We start from the raw sequence: 22,486 nt of genomic DNA, 5'->3' as shown, positions 1-22,486 counted from the left end.
TGACCCTATACTTAACCATCCTTGATACCCCCTCTCACTTACACACACCACAGAAGCTGGATCGCCAGTGGAATGGAAACTGACAAGAATGTTAAAGCCAACTTCAGCACCGCCAGTACTATGCCTGCTAAGATCAACTAACAGAGATACATCAAAATGACAGTACACAGACCATTCAGCCCAACTGGTCTCTGCCAGCGTTTATGCTCCACACTAGCCTCCTCCCTCCCTATTTCATCTAACCCTATCAGCATACCCTTCTAATCCTTTCTCCCTCATGTGCTTACCTAGCTTCCCTCTAAATGCATCTATGCTATTTACCTCAACTACTATTTGTGGAAGCGCATTCCACATTCTTACCACTCTTTGGGTAAAGAAGTTTCTCCTGAATTCCCTATTGGATTTATTAGTGACTATCTTATATTTGTGACCTCTAGTTTTGGACTTCCCCCACAAGTGGAAACATTTTCTCTAAGTCTACCCTATCAAACCCTTTCATTAACATAGCACAGACCAGCAAATGAACCTGAGATTTTCCTGGTCTGTACCACAGAATGGCATACCATACTGTGCATTTTTTTTTACACAGCCATCAACAGGGCTATTTGTAGTTCATTTTAGGTTTTTAATCATATGCATTTGTTGGCAAACAAACCTTGTCTAACAATTCCCTTGTTTCTTCAGTAAGTGGAGCATGAGAGAACTTGCAGTTGTCTCCTTGGTAGCACTTTGCTCCTGTGTGGTAGAACTTACATGGATATTCACGTAAAATTACATTAAGGAACATAACTGATTTAATTAGAACACTTAAAACACAACAAGGAAATCTGTGGAAGAGAGAATTTTAGAGCTCGTGAAACCTAACAGACCACTTCTTACGTACAAGTACATTTCCCCATTAATAAAAGCCAATGGGAAAATAATACACCCCAGATTTATCAATCAAGTAACTTTATGAACCACATTTGCACACTAATTTACTGATGCTATAATAGAGCACCTTGAAAATTCACCATTCAAAAAGCCTGTTAACCATTTCATTGGTCTAGATGATTCCAAATGCACTTGCATTAGCTGAAAAAAGTGGACTTTGGAGCCAAAGATTTGCTTCCATTTCCAAAATTGACTGGGGAGCAACAGAACAACAGAGGTGATAAAAAAAATGTAAAAACATAAGTGAAGCACAAAGAACGTGGTATAGCAAGGTAAATTGGGTAGAAATAAAAATTAAAGTTACATACAAGGGAAAATGGGTGCAGAGGCAACCGCGAAAGTAGAAACAGGTTAATTTTAGTATTTTTTTAATCCATGGTTATTACAATAATAAAACTATTCCTGACATCTGAGTCACTTTCATTACTGTAATGTTAATGTTTGCTTCAGCATAATTTATGAACTGAAGTTGAACAAAACTAACTAGCCCAAGACGACAGGCATTTCCCTGGACCTATAATAACTGAGATTAATATTTCTGCATATAAAATCCTTATTAAATAGTTACAAGCCCAAAGTTCAACAGCTAATCAAGAAATCATTGACTTCATTCATTTTCAATGCATAATTCTAGCTGCCTTTCTCTTGTGGCTCATTTAAAGCAGCTACTTAAACCACCTAAATACAGGACACTCAGCTTTCATCAGAAAAGGGACAAAAATCACAGAAGTGGACTAATGTATGAACACAAGGTCTAAGGAAATCCAATTTTTTTTATTCGTTCATGGGATGTGGGCGTCGTTGGCAAGGCCAGCATTTATTGCCTATCCTTAATTGCCCTTGAGAAGGTGGTGGTGAACTGCCTTTTTGAATCGCTGCAGTCCGTGTGGTGAAGGTTCTCCCACAATGCTGATTTGTGGATGAATGTTTACATCTACATGCAGCTAATAAAAAGATAAAGGATATCATGCATGAAAATACAGTTGTCTCCTTTGGTACAAAACCCATTTAGGTAGAATTTGCAGATGTCCTTCTTCTTCGCTGAGGCTATATCATGACTGTATCGGCATTGGTCCCCCTATTTAAAAATCAAAAATATATAAATAACAGCAGCAAGTCATAGCAAAAAGGAAGCAATCTGATGCCATTAGAAAATACAGTACTCTTGAAAATGTTGTGCAAGTTGCAAATTTCCTGAGGCTTCAGACTTCCCAAGGGCAAGAAATTTCTGGCAGTCAGGGGTATAAAGACAGATGGACTTGGCCACTTTGGACCACTTTTGTGCACCTTGTTCGACTGGCATTGGTAGAGTTGTCTTGTACGTAAATAAAATGAAAAATTATGTATAGTCTACTGAACTGTATTCCTAAAATGCTATTTTCTCAGTCGCCTTACTTTATGATTTACAACTGCTGGTAGTAGGCAGACAATTTGTGTGCAACTTACCTCTCATGATAGGATGAAGTTCTATTCTACAGACACTATTGCGAAGGACATGATGCCCTATACAATCATACAAAATTATTCCATAACTTACTTGAGACAATCTGGAGAATAGCTGCTAGCGTCTCAGAATAACTTGCATTATATATTATTGCCTACACAAGGACCCCCGTCAGGCCAAAACTGTTTTGAGTGCTACCTCAAAACATGCAAATTTGCTACTGAGGAGAAACTCTTGTTATCTGATTGCCACAACCATTACTGCTCATGTAGTGGCTAAACACCAACATTGACCAGTTAGACCGAACAACCTGAATCTCATGTTGCAACTTCCTATGTAATTAAGGTGGTGACCTAGTAAAAGAAGAAAAGAACTTGCATCTATATAGAGCCTTTCACGACCTCAGAATGCTTCACTAGCAATGAGATGCAACTGCTTTAATGTAGGGAAACGCGGGAACTGATGTGCACATAGCAAGGTCCCGTAAACAGCAATAAGAAATGACCAATTATACTGTTTTAGTGGTATTGGTTGAGGGATAAATATTGGCTAGGACACAGAACTTCCCTGCTCACCTTTAAGTAGTGCCACAAGATGTTTTATGTCCACTTGAGAGCCAATGGGCGCTCAGTTTAACATCTCATCCGAAAGTTGGCACCTCCGACAGTGCAGCACTCCTTCAGTACTGTACTAGAATGTCAGCTGAGATTATGTTTTTAGTAAACATCACCAACGATGTGGTAATCCACATTCTCATATTTTCAGATATTAGGAGTAATACTACATTGAGTAAGAACTTGGAACGGGGCGGGGGGGGGGGGGGGGGGGTGTGTCCTTCAAAGGATTCAAGAAGAGAAAGAAGTTCAACGTTGCCTTTAATCTACAGTTCTAACTGATACATACCAATAGGTTCTTTTAGTAGGTCATTAAGAGAGCATGATGTACACAAATTCTGCAACAAAAACATACCCTAGTACAGCGTCCCTCCAGAAAATACTTGCATATGCCTCCTTTCCTATTCTTTTCGCCTGTACCGTGATATGAAAAATCTTGATTTTTCTTCTTCTTCCGGGGAAAATTAGTACCTCCAAAACCATCCTGCAAAATACAATATTTAGATCAGTAATGTTGCTAAAACAAAAAAAAACGCTTCAGTTTTTTTCTCCCATTTTGCATAACTTGCAGCTCAAAGCTATCAAATTAGGGCTAATTGGTACAGCTTGCTAAAACAAGACTTTTAATAGATTAGGTTTCTATCTACGTTCCTGATCACTTAATCACAGAGTTGTCTCTTCCCAAAATATCCACTGTAATAATGTATATTTGGAATAAATGTGATTTTTTCCCAGCAATGCAAACCTAATTAAAACAGTGTAATGTAGCTGAAATTTAGCTCTGGTCTGCAGGAGTAAAGTAAGAAAATAGAATAAAGCTTTTATATAAGTGAACAATGATTTTATTTACAATACGTTATATATGTACCTCAATTTTTTTGAAAGAAAATCTGCAAATGGTTTTGTTTACAGTCCAGAAGTTTGAGACATAATTTTGAATTAGTGGAGCCATTGATCCAATCTGCTATAATGCCAAACATTTAAGGTAATGGGAAGGCTGGAGTGTTTTATAAGAAACATAAGAAATAGGAGGAGTAGGCCATACGGCCCCTCGAACCTGCTCCTCCATTCAACAAGATCATGGCTGATCTTAGACCTCAACTCCACTTTCCCGCCTGATCCCTATATCCCTTAATTCCCCTAGAGTCCAAAAATCTATCGATCTCAGCCTTGAATATATTCAACGACTGAGCATCCACAGCTGTCTGGGGTAGAGAATTCCAAAGATTCACAACTCTGAGTGAAGAAATTCCTCCTCATCTCAGTCGTAAATGGCCAACCCCTCATCCTGAGACCATACCCCCTAGTTCTAGACTCTCCCGCCAGGGGAAACAATCTCTCAGCATCTACCCTGTCAAGCCCCCTCAGAATCTTATAATTTTCAATGAGATCACCTCTCATTCTTCTAAACTCCAGAGAGTATAGGCCCATTCTACTCAACCTCTCCTTAGAGGACAACCCTCTCATCCCAGGAATCAATCTAGAAAACCTTTGTTGCACCGCCTCTAAGGCAAGTATATCCTTCCTTATCTTATGAAGCAGTATTGCATCAAGGAGTTTAGACAACGTAATTAAAGTAAAACACAATGGAGTTTAATGTCCCCAAGATCTATTGCTTACAGAATCCATTTACAAATAATAAACAATACTAATATTGGTGGTTAGCTATTCTATGATGGTGGTATAACATGCTGGTCATTGAATACAATAGCTCTGGACAATTAATACTTTGAACTTTCCAGTGTCCTTAGCATCATCAATTCACGCTTGAAGACCACTCCACAGTCAACATGTCTGATCTCACGTTTTTTCCTTTGAGAAATATTCAATGACGCATGGGTCATTAACCCCTCACATGCTAACTTCAGCAATAAAGAATCTAAATTAAAAATGCAACACATATAAAATCCATTATTGGCAGAATGGCATACTGCACGATAAACAGCAGCAGAGCTATCAAACCACATGATTTGAGCTGCATGATATTGGATACTATTCCATCACATCTTTCAGAACAGCATGTCATATATTTAGTTCAAGTTCTAGTGACAGAACTAAATGCCTTCATTTAAGTTGTTCTTGGAAAGGATGTTACGACAATAAATTAGTAGCTGTTTTTTTTTTCTTTACCTGATCACCACCATCCATCATACCACCATCAGCTCCTCTTCCAGGTCCCCAAACCTTGCGCTTCTGTTTTGGTTGTCCTCGCATTCCACGGCCCCGACCAATTCCTCGACCTCTACCTTTCTGCATAATACCTGGAACAATTTTATATCAAATTAAATTTGCAAGTTTATTTTGTACCCTCAAATGCCTTTCCCAGCTGAAGACCCGTGTCCAAGTCTGTATGTTCTAGAAGCGGCATACAAGAAATCTGAAGTCACTGGCTTTCAGATTTTCCCTTCTTATAGGGAGGTGGCTTCTAAATGGAAGACAGAACAGAGAATTTGGAGGGAGGAATCACATGGCACAGCATATTTCAGTTCCATTGTATCTTTGTAAATCATTTAAAATTGGTCATATATAAAGGTACTGATGACTGGATAGTATAGTGCACTGTACACTAGCCTTTTACTTGGGTTAAAATTCAGCACAGATTGATGGGATGAAAGTTTCCTCTGTCTGTTGGGTTGCAAGGGTTTTACATGAAATGAGCCTGGGCAGTCTCTACCAATTCTTAGTGATGATGGGCCACAGGACAAAACAGCTCCAAATTCAGCATTAAGTTGCCAATCTCATACAATGAAGCCGCAGGATGGCTAGTGCATGGAATAAGAAAAACCAGACACTCTAAGCTTAGGGCTGGGATGCATTATTGGATTAGAGATTTACTTTGTGTTAACGAATTCTGTAGCTGACTTGGGAATGTTTTGATGTTAACACTTGATGACTGATATTAAAAGGTGTACTGTTTCCAAATGCTAACATTTCTTACCATGAACAAAAAATTCATCAAAAATATTACCTTCAAATTCTGCAGCAACATTTGATTTGGGCAAGCTGTGAATCATTAAGAGTATGTTGTACTGGCAGCCCACTAAAATAGAATGCATCAATACCCTGCATCATGGAGTGATAGGAAACATGCTCACAGCCCACAACTCCATGCACAGCAAACTACCCAATCTCAACTGGACCATCCAGTTAGTGAGACTTTCAACAGGTCTGAGGGTGGGTGAAAAGTCAAGCTCATAGATCTTTCAACAGTCACCTCAAGAATGGTACCTGGAGTAGGCTACCTGCTCACTTCCCCCAATTTAGTATGAGGGGAAAGAATCTAAACACTGTAGACAATCTGCTTTATTTCATAGAATCATACAGCACAGAAGGAGGTCTTTGAAAGAGCTAACCAATTAGTCCCACTCCCCTGCTCTCTCAACATTGCCTTGCATTTTTTTTCCTTTTCAAGTATAAATCCAATTCTCTATTGAAAGTTACTATTGAATCTGCTTCCACCATCTTTCAGGCAGTGCATTCCAGATCATAACAACTCGCTGCATGAAAAAATCTCATCTCCCCTCTGGTTGTTTTGCCAATCACCTTAAATCTGTCTCCTCTGGTTACAGACTCACCTGCCAGTGGAAACAGTTTCTCCTTATTTACTTTATCAAAACCCTTCATAATTTTGAACACCTCTATTAAATCTCCCCATAACCTTCTCTGCTCTAAGGTGAACAATCCCAGCTTCTCTACTCTCCACATAACTGATGTCCTTCATCCCTGGTACTATTCTAATAAATCTCCTCTGGACCCTTTCCAAAGCCATGACATTCTTCCCAAGTGCGGTATCCAGAATTGGACACAATACTCCAACTAAGGCCTAACCATTTATAAAGGTTTAACATAACTGCCTTGTTTTTGTACTCTATGCCTCTATAAAGCACAGGGTCCCATGTGTTTTTTTTTTAAAGCAGCCTTATCAACTTGTCCTGCCACTGTCAAAAATTTGTGTATGTCATCCCCAAATCTCTCTGTTCCTGCACCCCCTTTAAAATTGTACCATTTTGTTTATATTGCCTCATTCTTCCTCCCAAAATGCATCACTTCACACTTCTCTACATTAAATTTCATCTGCCATTTGTCTGCTCATTTCACCAGTCCATCTCTATCCTCCCGAAGTCTGCTAATATCCATCTCACTGTTTACTACATTTCAACCTCATTCTTTTGAATATTTTATTGGTTTAGAGCTTTGTTTTGATCAAAAAGTAAATGCTTTAAAATTTAATTGTTTGAGTACAGTACGGTTGTATGTGAAGACTTCTGACTGCCTTCAATGTAATTCCATAATATTCCAGCAGGAGGTAGTTGAATACACCAAGCTAAGGGACGCCTTCATAGAATCATAGAAAGGTTACAGCGCGGAAGGCGGCTATTCGGCCCAGAGTCCATGCCGGATCTATGCAAGAGTAATCCAGCTAGTTCCACTCCCCTGCACTATCCCCGTAGCCCTGCAAATTTTTTCCTTTCAAGTATTTATTCAGTTCTCTTTTGAAGGCCATGATTGAAGCTGCCTCAACCACATCCTCGTGTAGTAAATTCCAGATCCTAACCACTCACTGTGTAAAAAAGCTTTTCCTCACATCACCTTTGGTTCTTTTGCCAATCACCTTAATCTATGCCCTCTGGTTCTTGACCCTTCCGCCAATGGGACTAGTTTCTCTCTATCTACTCTGTCTAGACCCTTCGTGATTTTGAATACCTCTATCAAATCTCCTCTCAACCTTCTCTCTTCCAAGGAGAACAACTCCAGCTTCTCTAGTCTATCCACATAACTAAAGTCCCTCATCCCTGGAATCATTCTAATAAATGTCTTCTGCACCCTTTCTAAGGCCTTCACATCCTTCCTAAAGTGCGATGTCTGGAACTGGACACAATACTCCAGTTGTGGCCGAACCATTGTTTTATAAAGGTTCATCATGACTTCCTTGCTTTTGTACTCCATGCCTCTATTTATAAAGCCCAGAATCCTGTATGCTTTTTTTAAACCACTTTCTCAACCTACCTTCAATGATTTGTGTACATATACTCACAGATCTCTCAGTTCCTGTACCTCTTTTAGAATTGTGCCCCATAGTTTATATTGCCTCTCCTCGTTCTTCCTAGCGAAATGTATCACCGTGCATTTTTCTGCGTTAAATTTCATCTGCCACGTGTCCGCCATGCCACCAGCCTGTCTATATCTTCGTGAAATCTAACACTATCCCCCTCACTGTTCACTACACTTCCAAGTTTTGTGTCATCCGCAAATTTGGAAATTGTACCCTGTACTCCCGAGTCCAAGTCATTAACATCTATCAAGAAAAGTAGTGGTCCTAGTACCGATCCCTGAGGAACACCGCTGTACACCTCCTTCCAGTCCGAAAGACAACTGTTCAGCATTATTTTATGCTTCCTGTTACTTAGCCAATTCTGTATCCATGCTGCTACTGCCCCTTTTATTCCATGGGCTTCAATCTTGATGACAAGCCTATTATGCGGCACTTTATCAAATGCCTTTTGAGAGTCCATATACACCACATCAACTGTATTGCCCTCATCTACCCTCTGTTACCTCATCAAAAAACACTATCAAGTTAGTTAACATGGTTTGCCTTTATCACATCCGTGCTGGCTTTCCTTAATCAATCCACACTTGTCCAAGTGACTGCTAATTCTGTCCCAGATTATAGTTTCTAAAAGCTTCCCCACCACAGAGGTTAAACTGACCGACCTGTAGATGCTGGGTTTATCTTTACACCCTTTTTTGAACAAGAGTGTAACATTTGCAGTTCTCCAGTCCTCTGGCACCACCCCTGTATCCATGGATGTTTGGAAGATTATGGCCAGTACCTCTGCAATTACTACCCTTACTTCCCTCTGCTACCTAGGATGCATCCTATCGGACCAGGTGACTTATCTACTTTAAGTGCAGCTAGCCTTTCTTGTACCTCCTCTTTATCGATTTTTAGCCCATCCAGTGTCTTTCAATGGCTATGAACATCACTTCCAATGATTCTTAATCAATTCTCATTCAAAGCCATTCTATGATTTGAAGGCTTCACGATGTATAGCACAAAGGCAAATAGCTATGCAATAAAAATGGTTTATCAGGCTGAGTACAAAATGCGAGGAAAAAAAGTGTAAATAGAGAGCAGAGAAAGGTGGCAATTATGCAACCATGGTCACTAGAGCAAACAACCTTTATTAATCTTCACCATATATCAATGCAGTCTCCAACACTGCAAATCCTCTTCTAGAATATAGGTAGCTAGAACTAGACAACCCTTCATATTCTTGCAGTATTTTTACATTTAAAAAAACTAATATTAATGAAATCACGCTATCCTGATACTCTCTTCCTCTTTATAACCAACACCTACAAGCTATTTACCTCCGTAACATCGTCCATCTCCACCCGTGCCTCAACACATCTGCTACCGAAACCCTCATCCATGCCTTTGTTACCTCTAGATTTGACTATTCCAATGCTCTCCTGGCCGGTCTTCCACCCTCCGTAAACTTGAGCTCATCCATTCAGCTGCCCCTATCCTAACTCACACCAAGTCCCGTTCGTCCATCACCGCTGTGCTCGCTGACTTACATTGGCATCTGCTCCGGCAACGCCTCGATTTTAAAATTCTCATCCTTGTTTTCAAATCCCTCCATGGCTTCACCCCTCCCTATCTCTAACCTTCACCAACCCTACAACCCTCAGATCTCTGCACTCCTCCAATTCTGGCTTCTTGATTTTCAGTGCTCCACCATTAGTGGTCATGCCTTCAGCTATCAAGGCTCTAAGTTCTGGAATTCCTTCCATAAACATCCACCTCTCCATCCTCCTTTAAGACGCTCCTTAAAACCCTTTTTGACCAAGCCTGTCCGAATATCTCGTTATATGGCTCAGTGTTAAATTTTGTTTGATAATGTTCCTGCGAAGCACTGTGGGACATTTTACTATGTTAAAGGCACTATATAAATACAACTTATTGTAGTTGCGCCCACAACTATCAAGTGATATGACTTTAAATGCAGCCACTGCACCACTCTTAGAATATGACCCAACATGCATTTCTACTAAGCCAACATTTTAGTTCCAAAATACATAATTTCTAAAGATACAGAAAGAACTGACCTTTCTGGATACCTTTCATTCCAGGCTTTCGCATCTGTCCCATTGGTGGCCCTTTTGGAGCCATAACAGTTGAGGCTTCCTTTGCCTGTTTGTACTGTTTCAGTTCATTAGCAAAGTCATCACACTCCTCCTCGTCATAGGCATCATACTTCTCCTCACTGTAGTCACTGTATTCAGCATAATCTCTGTTATCAGCCTTGTTGTTATTGTAAGATTTCTGTGCAGGTAAGGGTGCAGGGGATTTCATGTAATTTCCAGGACCCTGTGCATGCTAAAAATAAAGGAAGCTAAGTTAGGTCCAAATACAGCAGAAACTTTATAACAGCTTCAGCTTCACCTCATATTCTGTCACCTAGGGGCAGTGTCCCTTTAAGAAATGTCTTCTGCAATCACTTTCATTAAAATTTTCCCCTCTCTTCCCCATTCCCTCACATTGCACCTAAGGCCTCATGGTGTTATCTTTTTCTCTGTATATTTGGTCAATGAGTAGCAGATCCTCAGTGCCTTTTTGCCAGAGACTAAATCCAGACAAAATTAAGTTAAGGTTTCCTCTCATGAGGAGGGTTTGTTATGAGTTCCATGTATTATGATCATTCAAGATGTGGAGATGCCGGTGATGGACTGGGGTGTACAAATGTAATCAATCTTACAACACCAGGTTATAGTTCAACAGTTTTATTTGAAAATCACAAGCTTTCGGAGGCTTTCTCCTTCGTCAGGAGAAAGCCTCCGAAAGCTTGTGATTTTCAAATAAAACTGTTGAACTATAACCTGGTGTTGTAAGATTCCTTACATATGATCATTCAAGTGATAGTAGTTGAATTGATAGACAAACACAGCACAATACCAGTCACCATTTAGTACTAAATTCATCAACTTCATCTTGAAGTCTGACGGAATGTAGGGATGAAATGAGAGGTACAATAAAGGTGGCATTCTGAAAATATTGTTGACCAACACTGTCAAAGCAATTTGGTTGAGAGTTCAGTACTGCATGGGGCCAAGTATACTGGATTCCATCACTAACAGGAAAGTGGAAAAAAAAAATTGCATTACAAAGGGCTGTAAACCTCATCAAGATAAGTTTGTCTGTAATCATCATTAACTTTCTCCTGTATTTATGGACAATAATCAAGACTGGTGCTGGCACTAGGAGAAAAAGGCAGCACCATAGCACTGAATGAGGTCTTAAGAGCAATGTGGGAGAATGGGGAAGAGGGGAAAATTTAAATGAAAGTGATCGCAGAAGATATTTCTTGAAGAGACACTGCCCCTAGGTGACAGAGTATAATATATTCATGGGAAGGATGAATAAATGAACAAACAACCTAAGTATGGATTTCTACTCAGATTAGGTCAAAGATGCACAGGAAATAGCTGAAGATTTAAAACTACTCCATTAATAAATTACATGGTAACACACATGTCTTATGCTTCAGTAAAGTGAAGAAATCTTAACCAAATATAATGCATTTCAAAGCAGTTTAACAATTCCAAAAATCTAATTGAGTCTAGAAAGAAAACAGTTAAGGAGACCCCTAATAAGCCTGTACAAAATATTAGGTCGTACTACTGGACCTCTTGCAGTGCTGCTGAAAGTGATTCGGAGGATATGGTTGATGTTTGAGGATGTCATGACGGTGAAGTGGATAGCAATGAACTGTTTCTATGATTGGCTCCTAACCAAATAAGAAATTAAGATTTTCTTTTGTACTACAGGCAATTTATTTAAAAGTGTCACCCATGCTGTATGCAAGACTTTTAGATAAGGCAAAGCTAGAATATCAAAGAGACAGGAAAGTGGGATTAAAGGACATGAATTTAAATAAGTGAGGAACAGTTTTAACACAAGTCAGGAAGGATTTCTTTGCCCAGTATTAAATTATTAGAACAATCTACCTCCCGGGGAGGGGGAGGGAAAGAGAGAAGAGTCTCAAGATGCCATAAAAGGATCAGGTTTATGAGCTGAATGCCCCATTCTCAACATTAACGTGCTTTTAGGTTTAAATTGCACTTTGAAATAAAGAGGGATTGCACATTCTTTTCTGCATTCCTCAAGAACACTTCCTGATCAGCTGATTAAAAAGAACACGCATGCTTCTATAAGTTTCATTTAGTGCATGACTCAAGCCCACGTCCTCTGATCTTATCTGCTTTACCGAGATTTCCTGCAGCAGCAGAGCTGGAGTGGAATGGTTACTCAACATAAATTAGTACATGCATTGCATTAAACTGTATGTACTAGATTAGCACAAAAATACAGCCCTCTTATTTAAAAACCACATCATAACCATTTTTGGTTACCTACCGGAGGGAACGGAGCATCATACTCCCTGTAGGGTACAGGGCCTTTCTTGTACGACCTTTCTGTATCAATATCAGAATCATAACTGAAGTCTGAATCACCACTGGAAGGAGAATGTCGCTGTAAAGAATTCAAACTCACTCAGTATAATAAGGTCCTACACACAATAAATGTGAATGCTTAAAGATGATGTATTTTTTCTACAATAACCAAATTGTATCTATAGAAAACATAGCTGAATAGGGTCGTCTGTTCACAATACCTTGTGTTTCTCCTTCTTCCTCCTCTTTGCTTTTTTCTTTTCCCTTTCTTTCTCTCGCTTTCTCTTCTTCTTCGATCTTCTATGGGATGACTTATCCTCTTTCTCACTTTCTTTTGGTTCTTTCTTCACTTCCAGGTTTCCTTCAAGTCCATCATCATCTATTTCTCCATCTTCAAGTTCCCCATCCTCCCTGTAAGTGCAAAATACCACCATCATAAAAAATTCACATCATGCTCAAGAGTTTCTACATTCTTAATGGGAGTATGAGTTGGGTAAAGCTTTTCCTGTCACTTTTTAGGTTGGCTTTCTTTTTAAAAAAAAGTGTCAAACTTTCTCTTCCAAAAAACAGAATGCTACCTTATTCATTAATGTCAAAACCAAACAGCTAGATCACGCTGACAAAATGATCACTTGCAATGGTTAGAAATGAAGTACGTTGTTTATATTAACTGTTGACTGTGAAAGGCATATTATTTCAGACAAATCTGAACAGGCTTTCAATGGATAATAGCAAGTCAGAATCACTTTCCAGTGAGATCTGTAAATCTTTGAACTAAAAACTTGAAAACAAAAAATTCCAGTTTATCAACTACTATTCTGTAAATGGATTCCAGGATCAGTTATTAAATACAATCAAAAATTCTTCACATCACTGAAGAGCTGACGATGCCCATTTGAAGTAAAATTAACTCAGCGCAATATGGGCCTATTTACACATTTTGGCACACTCTTCCTCTTTGGGTCAGCAATATTGCATGGAAACACCACAACAAATTACCTGAAATTACAAAGAATGTACAGCACAGAAAGTGGCCATTCAGCCCAACAGGTCCATGCCGGTGTTTACGCTCCATACGAGCCTCTCCCTCCCTACTTCATCTGACCTTATCAGCATATCCTTGTACTTCTTTCTCCCTCGTGTTTATCTAGCTTCCCCTTAAATGCAACAATGCTATTTACCTCAACTACGCCTTGTGGTAACAAGTTACACATTCTAACCACTCTCTGGGTAAAAAAGTTTCTCCTGAATTTCCTATTGGATTTATTAGTGACTATCTGATATTTATGGCCCCTAGTTTTGGTCTCCCCCACAAGTGAAAACATCTTCTCTACGTCTACCCTATCAAACACTTTCATAATCTTAAAGACCTCTATCAGGTCACCCCTCAGTCTTCTCTTTGCTAAAGAAAAGACCCCCAGCATGCTCAATCTTTCCTGATAGGTATAACCTCTCAGTTCTGGTATCATCCAAGTAAATCTTTTTTGCACCTTCTACAATGCCTCTGTATCCTTTTGATATTTTGGAGACCAGAACTTTTCATAGTATTCCAAGTATGGTCTAACCGAGGTTCTATACAAGTTTAACATAACTTCTCTGCTTTTCAATTCTATCCCTCTAGAAATGAACCCCAGTGCTTAGTTTACTTTATTATGCTATTAACTGCTAAATGCTATTAACGTGAGTCACTACTTGTTAGCAAAATCACTGATTTGTGCATCTGTACCCCCAGATTCCTCTGCGCCTTTACCACACTTAGACTAACTATTAAAGCACAATAAAGTAAAAGTACAGTTTTGTAGAAGATGCAGTCCATCCAAAATGATTGAGTTTGGTCTGACAAAGATGAGCTAACTTAGGACAGGAAAACATAAATGACATCAAGATCCCAGGGCTACAGGGTTGGGGGAGTCAATAGAAAAGAAAGTAAGGTTCTCACTCGTGACTATCCAGGATTCCCTGCTGAAAATGCAAATATTGATGCTGGGGAAAGGCACATTTCAGCTTTGCTGTGACACATGCACCACACACACCCCCAGTCAAATACATGCCATCAGCCAGGCTTACACTTTATCTTCTGATAAAGATCACACTGGACTAATAATCCTGAGTCATGAGTTCAAATCCCACCACGGCAGCTGGGGAATTTAAATTCAATTAATTAAATCAAATCTGGAATAAAAAAAGCGCTAGTATCAGTAATGGTGGCCACGAAACTACCGGATTGTCGTAAAAACCCATCTGGTTCACTAATGTCCTTTTGGGAAGGAAACCTGCCGTCCTTACCCGGTCTGGCCCACAGCAATGTGGTTGATTCTTAATCGCCCTTTGAAATGGCCTAGCAAGCCACTCAGTCAAGGCGGCGGCTCACCACCACCTTCTCAAGGGCAATTAGGGATGGGCAATAAATGCTGGCCTTGCCAGCAACGCCCAAATCCCATGAATGAATTCAAAAATAGCACTGTTCAAATTCCAGAAAGATATTAAAAAATGAATGTGTAAAGCACCACTACTATTGCTCCTTATTACATATGAAGTTTATATCAGAAAGGGAGGTGGGAAGGTCGCAAAAACTGTGAATTTTGAATTGTACTGAAAAACACAGCCACAAAGCAGCTTAGTGCAAGAAGAAAACTAAGATCTAACAGATGGTTTGTTACCTCAAATTTACCACGACAGCACTACAAATAATTATCCATATAATACATAAGTTCTGATCTGGTATTAGGAAGAGAAAATATGCACAGAAATTGTTCACTGCAATTAAGCCACAGCAATAAGAAATCATACATCAATGAAGTGAGTGACTAACTGGTTACTGAAATATTGTCAGATGCACAGTAAGCAGAATGAAAGCAATGAAGATATAAAATAAAAAATGATCCAAATGCCAGCTAAGTATGCTTAAAGACTACTGTCAGCATCAATTAGATCTAAATTAATGAATTAGTTTAGTCTTTTCACTTAGGAACCAGGCAATAATAAATGTAGGATTATAGCAAAAGTTAAGAACGTTTGCCAAAGTTTCTCCATTAACGTCCCACTTTGGAAATGTACTCCAATCAGAAAATTAACAGCAAACTACAAATGTTAGGAATGCCCACATATATTCCCAAGTATCAACACAGGTGCTGTGACAAGAAGCCAGCGCAGATAGGAAAGAGAACTATAAATTAAAAGGGCCTGACTTTCAAAGCTACAACCTTTTGGATAAAGTTGGCTCTTCCACTCAACTGGTACTCTTAAATATGTGTTTTACATCAGCACTAAGTTGGTCATTTTAGGCAAAGCAAAAATTCATCACCAAACTGATGTTGCAACACTATCTAAACTATTAATACCCCAATGAAGTGATCATTAAGTTTAAATCTTCAACTAACAGATGTCAATTCAGTATTAGTGGGCATAGAAAGTTATCCTAGGTACAGTTTTAAATTATTGAGCTTAAAAGTTAAATTCAGAACATGAATAGACACATCAAGCAATATACTGACAATGTCTGGCATGCAGTATTAAATCAGAAGCAAAATCCATGGGATCTCAGCCCAGAATTAGTAGGAAATATGCTGGCGCCCTTGGTCCTCTATCCCAACCTCAGCTGCGCAACTGTCCCCTGCTACATCTGCACTCCTTACAGTCGCTGATGTACAGCACTGGCCAAGTCCCCAAGACTTTCATAGTTGGAATAATTTGTTATACGGGGAAACTTCAAGGAAGGAAAAGGTAGAAGATAAGTTTTATAAGAACACAGGACGAATGCAAGAAAATATCTGGGTTAATATTACTGAAGGAATACAGTGCATCTAGCAAAACATGCAAAGCAGGACTTATAGATAGCTCTGACCGTGGGAATTTTCAGAAAGGGCCTGATACTTAAGATTAGGAAGATGATTCTGAAGTATGGTAAAAATCTGGTAATTGTTTTTTTAAAAATGAGCAGTCATATAGCATTATTACCCAAGAATTCCCCCCCACCCAACACACAGAAACTTAGCAAATCCATTTTTAAAAGATTGCTGGCCTCAAACATTACCCAGTTCAGAAGGACTTGAGTATTTAGGAAACTGGGCAAGCAGAAGATTCTCTTCAATATGGAAAAGTGTAAAATTATTAGTATGGGCATAAAAAACCAAAAGAGTATTTGTTTATTGGAACAGTGGCATGTAATCAAGATTTTTTTTAGACACAGTGCACTCCTTCGATAACCATGAAAAACCTGCAGTCCATTGGCATTTATTTTGTATTTATTTTCTCCCTTTTCCATCAGTTTCCATGCACCAACTATCCCAGATAAGAGAGAGATCCAAAGTCATTGTTGGTTAGCACTTGGCTGCAATAAATACACAAATAGAGTATTGGGTACAAATCAAAGGGTTGTAGTATTGCTGCTTTAGCAGTGTGTACCATCTACAGGATGCACTGCAGCAACTCGCCAAGGCTTTTTCGACAGCACCTCCCAAGCCCGCGACCTCTACCACCTAGAAGGACAAAGGCAGCAGGAACAACACCACCTGCACGTTCCCCTCCAAGTCATATACCATCCCGACTTGGAAATATATTACCGTTCCTTCATCGTCGCTGGGTCAAAATCCTGGAACTCCCTACCTAACAGCACTATGGGAGAACCTTCAACACACGGACTGCAGCGGTTCAAGAAGGCAGCTCATCACCACCTTCTCAAGGGCAATTATAAATGTGCAATAAATGCTGGCCTTGCCAGCGATGCCCACATCCCATGAACGAATAAAAAAGTCAGACCCCACCTTAAGTTTGGTCACATAAACATAGTAAGGATGTTCTTGCCCTTGTAAGGGTAAAGAGGCAAACATCCAAGATAATTCTGTTACCTGAAGAATTTGAGGTGACCTACTGGACCAGTAAAGAGTTTAGGGATCGGAGAATATCATGTGAAAATTTGAAAGATAAGTCAAACAAAGTTTTTTTTCAAAAAAATGATGCAATATTAAAAATCTTAGGCCTGCATGCACTTCTTGTAAACTTTTCCATTATAAACCCCAATGTCCAATTTATAGTGGAAACTGTCTAAGTGTACCATACACTCTCTCCCAGTGGAGGCACTACTGTGTCATCACTGGTAGGAATGTGTAATTATAGCGTGATACGTTTACATCGGCGGTATCCATTATAACTATAGGAGCTTATAATAAAAATGGCTTCAAATTAGGACTAAATTACATTTGTGCACCCTAGTCCAATTATCCACCCCTCCCCACCCCCTTGTATCCCATTTAATCTGAAGGCTACACTCAATCTTGATACCCAGCGTGCAACGTTCCAAGCAACATATGTTTATGTAACTAGGAACAAAGTTACTAGGGAACACCACTGAAGCAAATATTATGTAAATGGACACAAGAAGTAACCAGACGCATTTCTAGAGGGGGGGGTTAAATAATGTGATGAAAGTAGTACAAGCAGGGTTGAGATCAAAAAAGAATAGCTTTTTTGGAAACAGGCAGTTTCATGTTCCTAAAAATTCATGTGTAACCAAGGGCATTTTCCTGTCTCCCTCCTGCTGTCAAGCATGTACTAAGGAGGACAGATTTGATGGACTACTGTTGTTGGCCACTGTACCACACCTTAGCACAGTAAAGGTGGTAGGGGGGGGGGGGGGGAACACCTGGATTGGAGATGTGAAGACCATAAAGCTTCAGTTGTTTACAGAAGTTTAATTTGTTAATTGTTAAGTAGTTATAGCACACCACCCATTCCAATGAGGTACATGGTGAAGAACACTTTCATAAATTATACTTTTAACATCACAATTAAAATGTATGCTTGTGTTAATTTTTACAGTTGCTATACTTCGCTCAGTGTGTACAGAGAGCACGGCAAGTAGAAGTGCAGGTCCAGATCAAGATCTATAACATTAAATACAATAGGCTACTTCTGCAATCACTTTTTAAACTTTAATGATCCCTTTCACCTTCTCTGGAAAAGGATAACTTGTTCAAATCAAAACCAAACATGTCCTCGCTAACCTATTTATTCTTTGCAACTATCAAGTTTGGGTGGGGGGGGGTGGTGGGGGCTGGTTGCTGATCACAGGTCTCTATCAACACTCTTTTGATCTGGATACTGCAAAATACATGCACAAATCAATGTACTACAGGGTGATGACTTTATATGCAACCCATGGGAAACAAACAAGAAAATCTGGCCTCTGCTCAGCAGCTCTCCTTAACAACATGGTTCAAATTAGAAATGAAGAATAAAACTGAGAAAGCTACATTCCACCGCCTTGTGGGTCAGCCTGTTAGAATATCACTTGTGGTCACGTTACCTATTGTCTTAAAAATATCATAATATTTTACCATTCAAGTACGAACAAATAGAAACCATCCATAAGAGGGATAATGCATTACGGTCACAATAGTTTGCAAAGATAGAGTGGTGGGGGGTGTTTTTTTTAAAGAGGGGAACGATGGTGGTATTGGAAGGGAATGGAACAGTGCCTCAGGAGAGGGAACTATTTACAATGTCAGCTGGCATGAGGTGGTCAACAATTTAGTGGGAATGGGGGCGAGGGAGCAGGAGATGGGTCTTATGGATAAGATGAGTTCAGAGAGAATATAGGGAAGATGATGAGAAACTAGAACGATGGCAGCTCAGGGTGCGGGGGGCTGAGGCAGAAGGTTTAGCATTGTGGACAAGGGGAAGAAGGGAAGCAGCAGAGGCAGTTGAATTGATGGTTTCTATCTTGGTGGCCAAGAAATTCATGAGCTCCTCGCATTTGTTGTGGAGGCGGCTGGGAAGAGGGGTCTAAGGAGGAAGTTGGCAGTGGAAAGAAACCACCAGAGATTACCTTTGCTTTCTAGGATAGTCCTGGAGTAGTGGGTGGTTTTTCTGGGAAGTGTAGCCAGGTAGCAAGGCAGAGTTAGGACCATGGCTGGATTATGGAAAGCTAAAGCTATTGCACATAAATCAGTTGATGCTCACGTACTCACAAAATCCCACCTAGCATGCCTTTCCTAGCATGAATGCAGAGCCCAATCAAACGTAATAATCGTCAGCTATGTGCTTATAAGCAACCAATGAGATTACTAGAAAGGGATGTGGATAGAATACTAGATACTAGTGGCCAATCAGATTGCTTAACATTCACTAATATAAAGGTCACTGGCCAAATGGACAGTTCAAAAGGGACACTTTTTAAGTGTACAGACAGATTACTGAACAAACTTGTCTATGGTTTAAGAAAAAGCTCCACAACAAAACTTTTTTAAAAATGAAATTGTACAGAAAACTCTCCAAAGCAGCTGCCTAGAAATGAGTGCTACAGACTTCAACAGAACCTCAAGTCCAATGACTTCATAAATAGCACAAGCTGGTTTCTCTTGATTCAAACTTTAACACTTCCAGTCAGCTACTGTTCTGCTGCTAAAAATGTGCACTTAAAGACTGAATTAACACTGACCTTGTGGCTGCCCGTCACTCTCATTGAGCAATGAATTTAAAGACTGCAGCATTGCTCTCACTCTTTCCCCACCTCCCTCCTCACAGGCATCAACTTATTGTGTTTTATAGATTCACAGATGCCTGCTGCCTCCTGGTACTTGACCTAAGTAGCCATTGTTTCTGTAAGCCTCAACAGCAAATGTCAGCTAAGATGGTAGGAATAGGAAGGGGGGAGTGGGTTGCCGCCAAAGGTCTTAGTGACCAACAGCGGAAACCGTGGCTTATTATTCCCCCCCCAGCCAAGAGATCTAGAACTAATCGTAACATTCCTCTCCCTTCCCAATTGCAATCAGCAGAGTTCAGGGATCAAGCTCAGTATCACAACAATAATGAGCCACTGGAGAGCTCTTGTTGGCAATTTAATTTGCCTACAAACTAAACAGAAGTATTACCTAAATTAACATGCTTAATTCAATTTATTCTGATGGATACCATTGGTCCATTAGCCTACCCATCCAAACTTCCCATCAAGTTTCTTGCTGTGATTCTAGAACTAACATACTGTCCTTATGGACATTGGGCAAGACAGGATCAAAGTGACTGCAATGTGCCCCAGTCAGTAGCCTACAAACACACTTGCCAGGTTAGCAGCACTTGTGGAACTGCATTACAGCAAGAAATCAACATATTCAGGACATGATAAAATTGGTACGGATACACAAACTGTTGATTTTAATATTTCAATTCCTAGATTCAAATTAGTGCTCGCTTGGGTTGCTGGGATGCTCCCTGGAAGTGGGAATCAATGATGTGTTTTGCTTCTATTTTCCTCCAACTAACAAAATATTCAAGTCACTAGAGATTACTTAATGAATTATAGCTGGATGTGCCCAGTTATGCTGCAATTTAGTTAACAGATCCAGATAATGCTATAATTTAGAACAGCAAAGCATTACTCTTAAACACAACAGCTGAATCCCTATTATTACAATCATTACTCATACCAACCATCCACTTATTATCTGAATACAAAAAATTAACAATTAAGAGCAATGCTGTTATAATGATCGAAAAGTGCAAGATGCTATAGAAGAAAACAGCTGCCATGAATTCAGGTGGGAGATTAAAGGGATAACATTTGGCAGCTGGGAAATCATAAGGCTATGATCCTAAAACATCAAAAATTCTAGACAATCCTACTTAAATTAGAAACATAGTTCACCACAATCACAGTGAAGTGGACTACATGTGACTTCAGGAGCAGAGACAAATTAGTAGACTGGGCAGAAAGACGTCACATCAAATTTACTTGGAGGAAGAATAAGACAACGTACACACTAAATGATAAAATTTTAAAAGTAGAGGCTCAAAGACTTATGGGTTCATGTACACAAATCTCAAAGTCGGAGGCCAAATTGATAAAACTGAAACAAAGGATTTAAGTTCCTCGGTTTACAAATAGGGCAGTGTGCAAAAGCTAAGTGGTAATGTTAAGCCTATATAAAATACTGGTTAGGCCACAGCTAGAACATTGTGTAGTTTTGGGCACCCCAGTTTAGGAAGGATGTCAAGGCCATGGAGAGGATACTGAAGAGCGCTACTTATACTATACCCAGAATGAAGGGTTTAATTATAAGAGACTAGAGAAAATGGGGCTGTCTTCATTAGAGCAGAGAAAGTTAAGAAATCTGAAATAGATATTCAAAGTTATGAAAGGTTTTAATATGATAAATCAGGAAAAACTATTTCTATTGGTTGGTGAATTGAGAGGGCATAAGTTTATCAAAAGAACCAAGGGAGATTATTAGAATTTCTTTTAAGCAGAGGATTATTAGGACACGCAATACCCTACTAAAAAGTTGTGCAACCTGAATTCATAATAGCTTTTAAAAGGGAAGTGGATAAATACTTGAAAAAGAAAATTTAAAAAGAGTACCAGGAAAGTGCAGGGGAATAGAACTAATAAGACAGCTCAGAGCTGGTGCAGGCACGATGACCGAATGGGCCTCTGTGCTGTATTTCTCCTCTTCCCTCATCCTTAAGAGCGGATTAATCATTCATAAAGCAGTCAAAACTCCCAATCCACCAAAATATAGTTTTTCGGTAATGCTGTTTTTAGAAATTACAAAATTACGTAACAGACCATTTACAAGGGAGTCATTACATAAAAGGTTACCACGTTAATTGTTCTATTAATCCATTAATAAATTCATATGCCAGTCCTATTCAGCTGTCTTCCCATTTCTCCATCTTCCTTGCTAAAGCCTTCCTGTTTTCTTTTCCCGTTTTGTCACAATCTATTTTCCTGTCTCTGTACAAAATTAAGTGGCCAGCAGAACTTGCAAACTAGGAAAAGAAATAAGTAATGCCAAGATGAATTGAAAAGATCACATAATAATTTTGGATGACTGCCTTTCAACCCATATGATCTCATCCTTAGAGTTAACAACTCCATCTTCCAATTGCAGCATCTTAGATAAGTCCGATATCCTAGCCTCAGCCACTCTTCCTGGAAACTAATTTGAACTGTATCACCCTCTGTGTAAAGAAATACTTCCTGATGTGTCTAAAATCGCTCTTCACAACCTGGAATCAGTGTGCTTTTGTCCTGGTG

The 22,486-nt window shown here is 39.5% G+C and overlaps 1 protein-coding gene across 4 annotated transcripts in view; it reads right to left on the bottom strand.

The window, feature by feature from the left end:
- The window catches only part of LOC137322059 (zinc finger CCCH domain-containing protein 6), a 49,552-nt gene that overhangs the window by 16,020 nt on the left and 11,046 nt on the right, over positions 1-22,486 (bottom strand). For 3 of the 4 annotated variants that reach the window (XM_067985115.1, XM_067985116.1, XM_067985118.1), the window contains 7 exons: positions 12,675-12,864; positions 12,416-12,532; positions 10,108-10,378; positions 5,122-5,252; positions 3,347-3,475; positions 1,900-2,011; positions 656-765 (listed from right to left, as the gene is read on the bottom strand). In XM_067985115.1, coding sequence (XP_067841216.1) covers positions 656-765; positions 1,900-2,011; positions 3,347-3,475; positions 5,122-5,252; positions 10,108-10,378; positions 12,416-12,532; positions 12,675-12,864 — 1,060 coding nt within the window. The remainder of the gene's footprint in view (positions 1-655; positions 766-1,899; positions 2,012-3,346; positions 3,476-5,121; positions 5,253-10,107; positions 10,379-12,415; positions 12,533-12,674; positions 12,865-22,486) is intronic. The other variant, XM_067985117.1, reaches the window with a different exon arrangement.

This window comes from Heptranchias perlo, chromosome 5, assembly GCF_035084215.1.
Source record: "Heptranchias perlo isolate sHepPer1 chromosome 5, sHepPer1.hap1, whole genome shotgun sequence".
Classification (NCBI taxonomy): domain Eukaryota; kingdom Metazoa; phylum Chordata; class Chondrichthyes; order Hexanchiformes; family Hexanchidae; genus Heptranchias; species Heptranchias perlo.
This window is presented reverse-complemented; position numbering and strand designations above follow the sequence as displayed.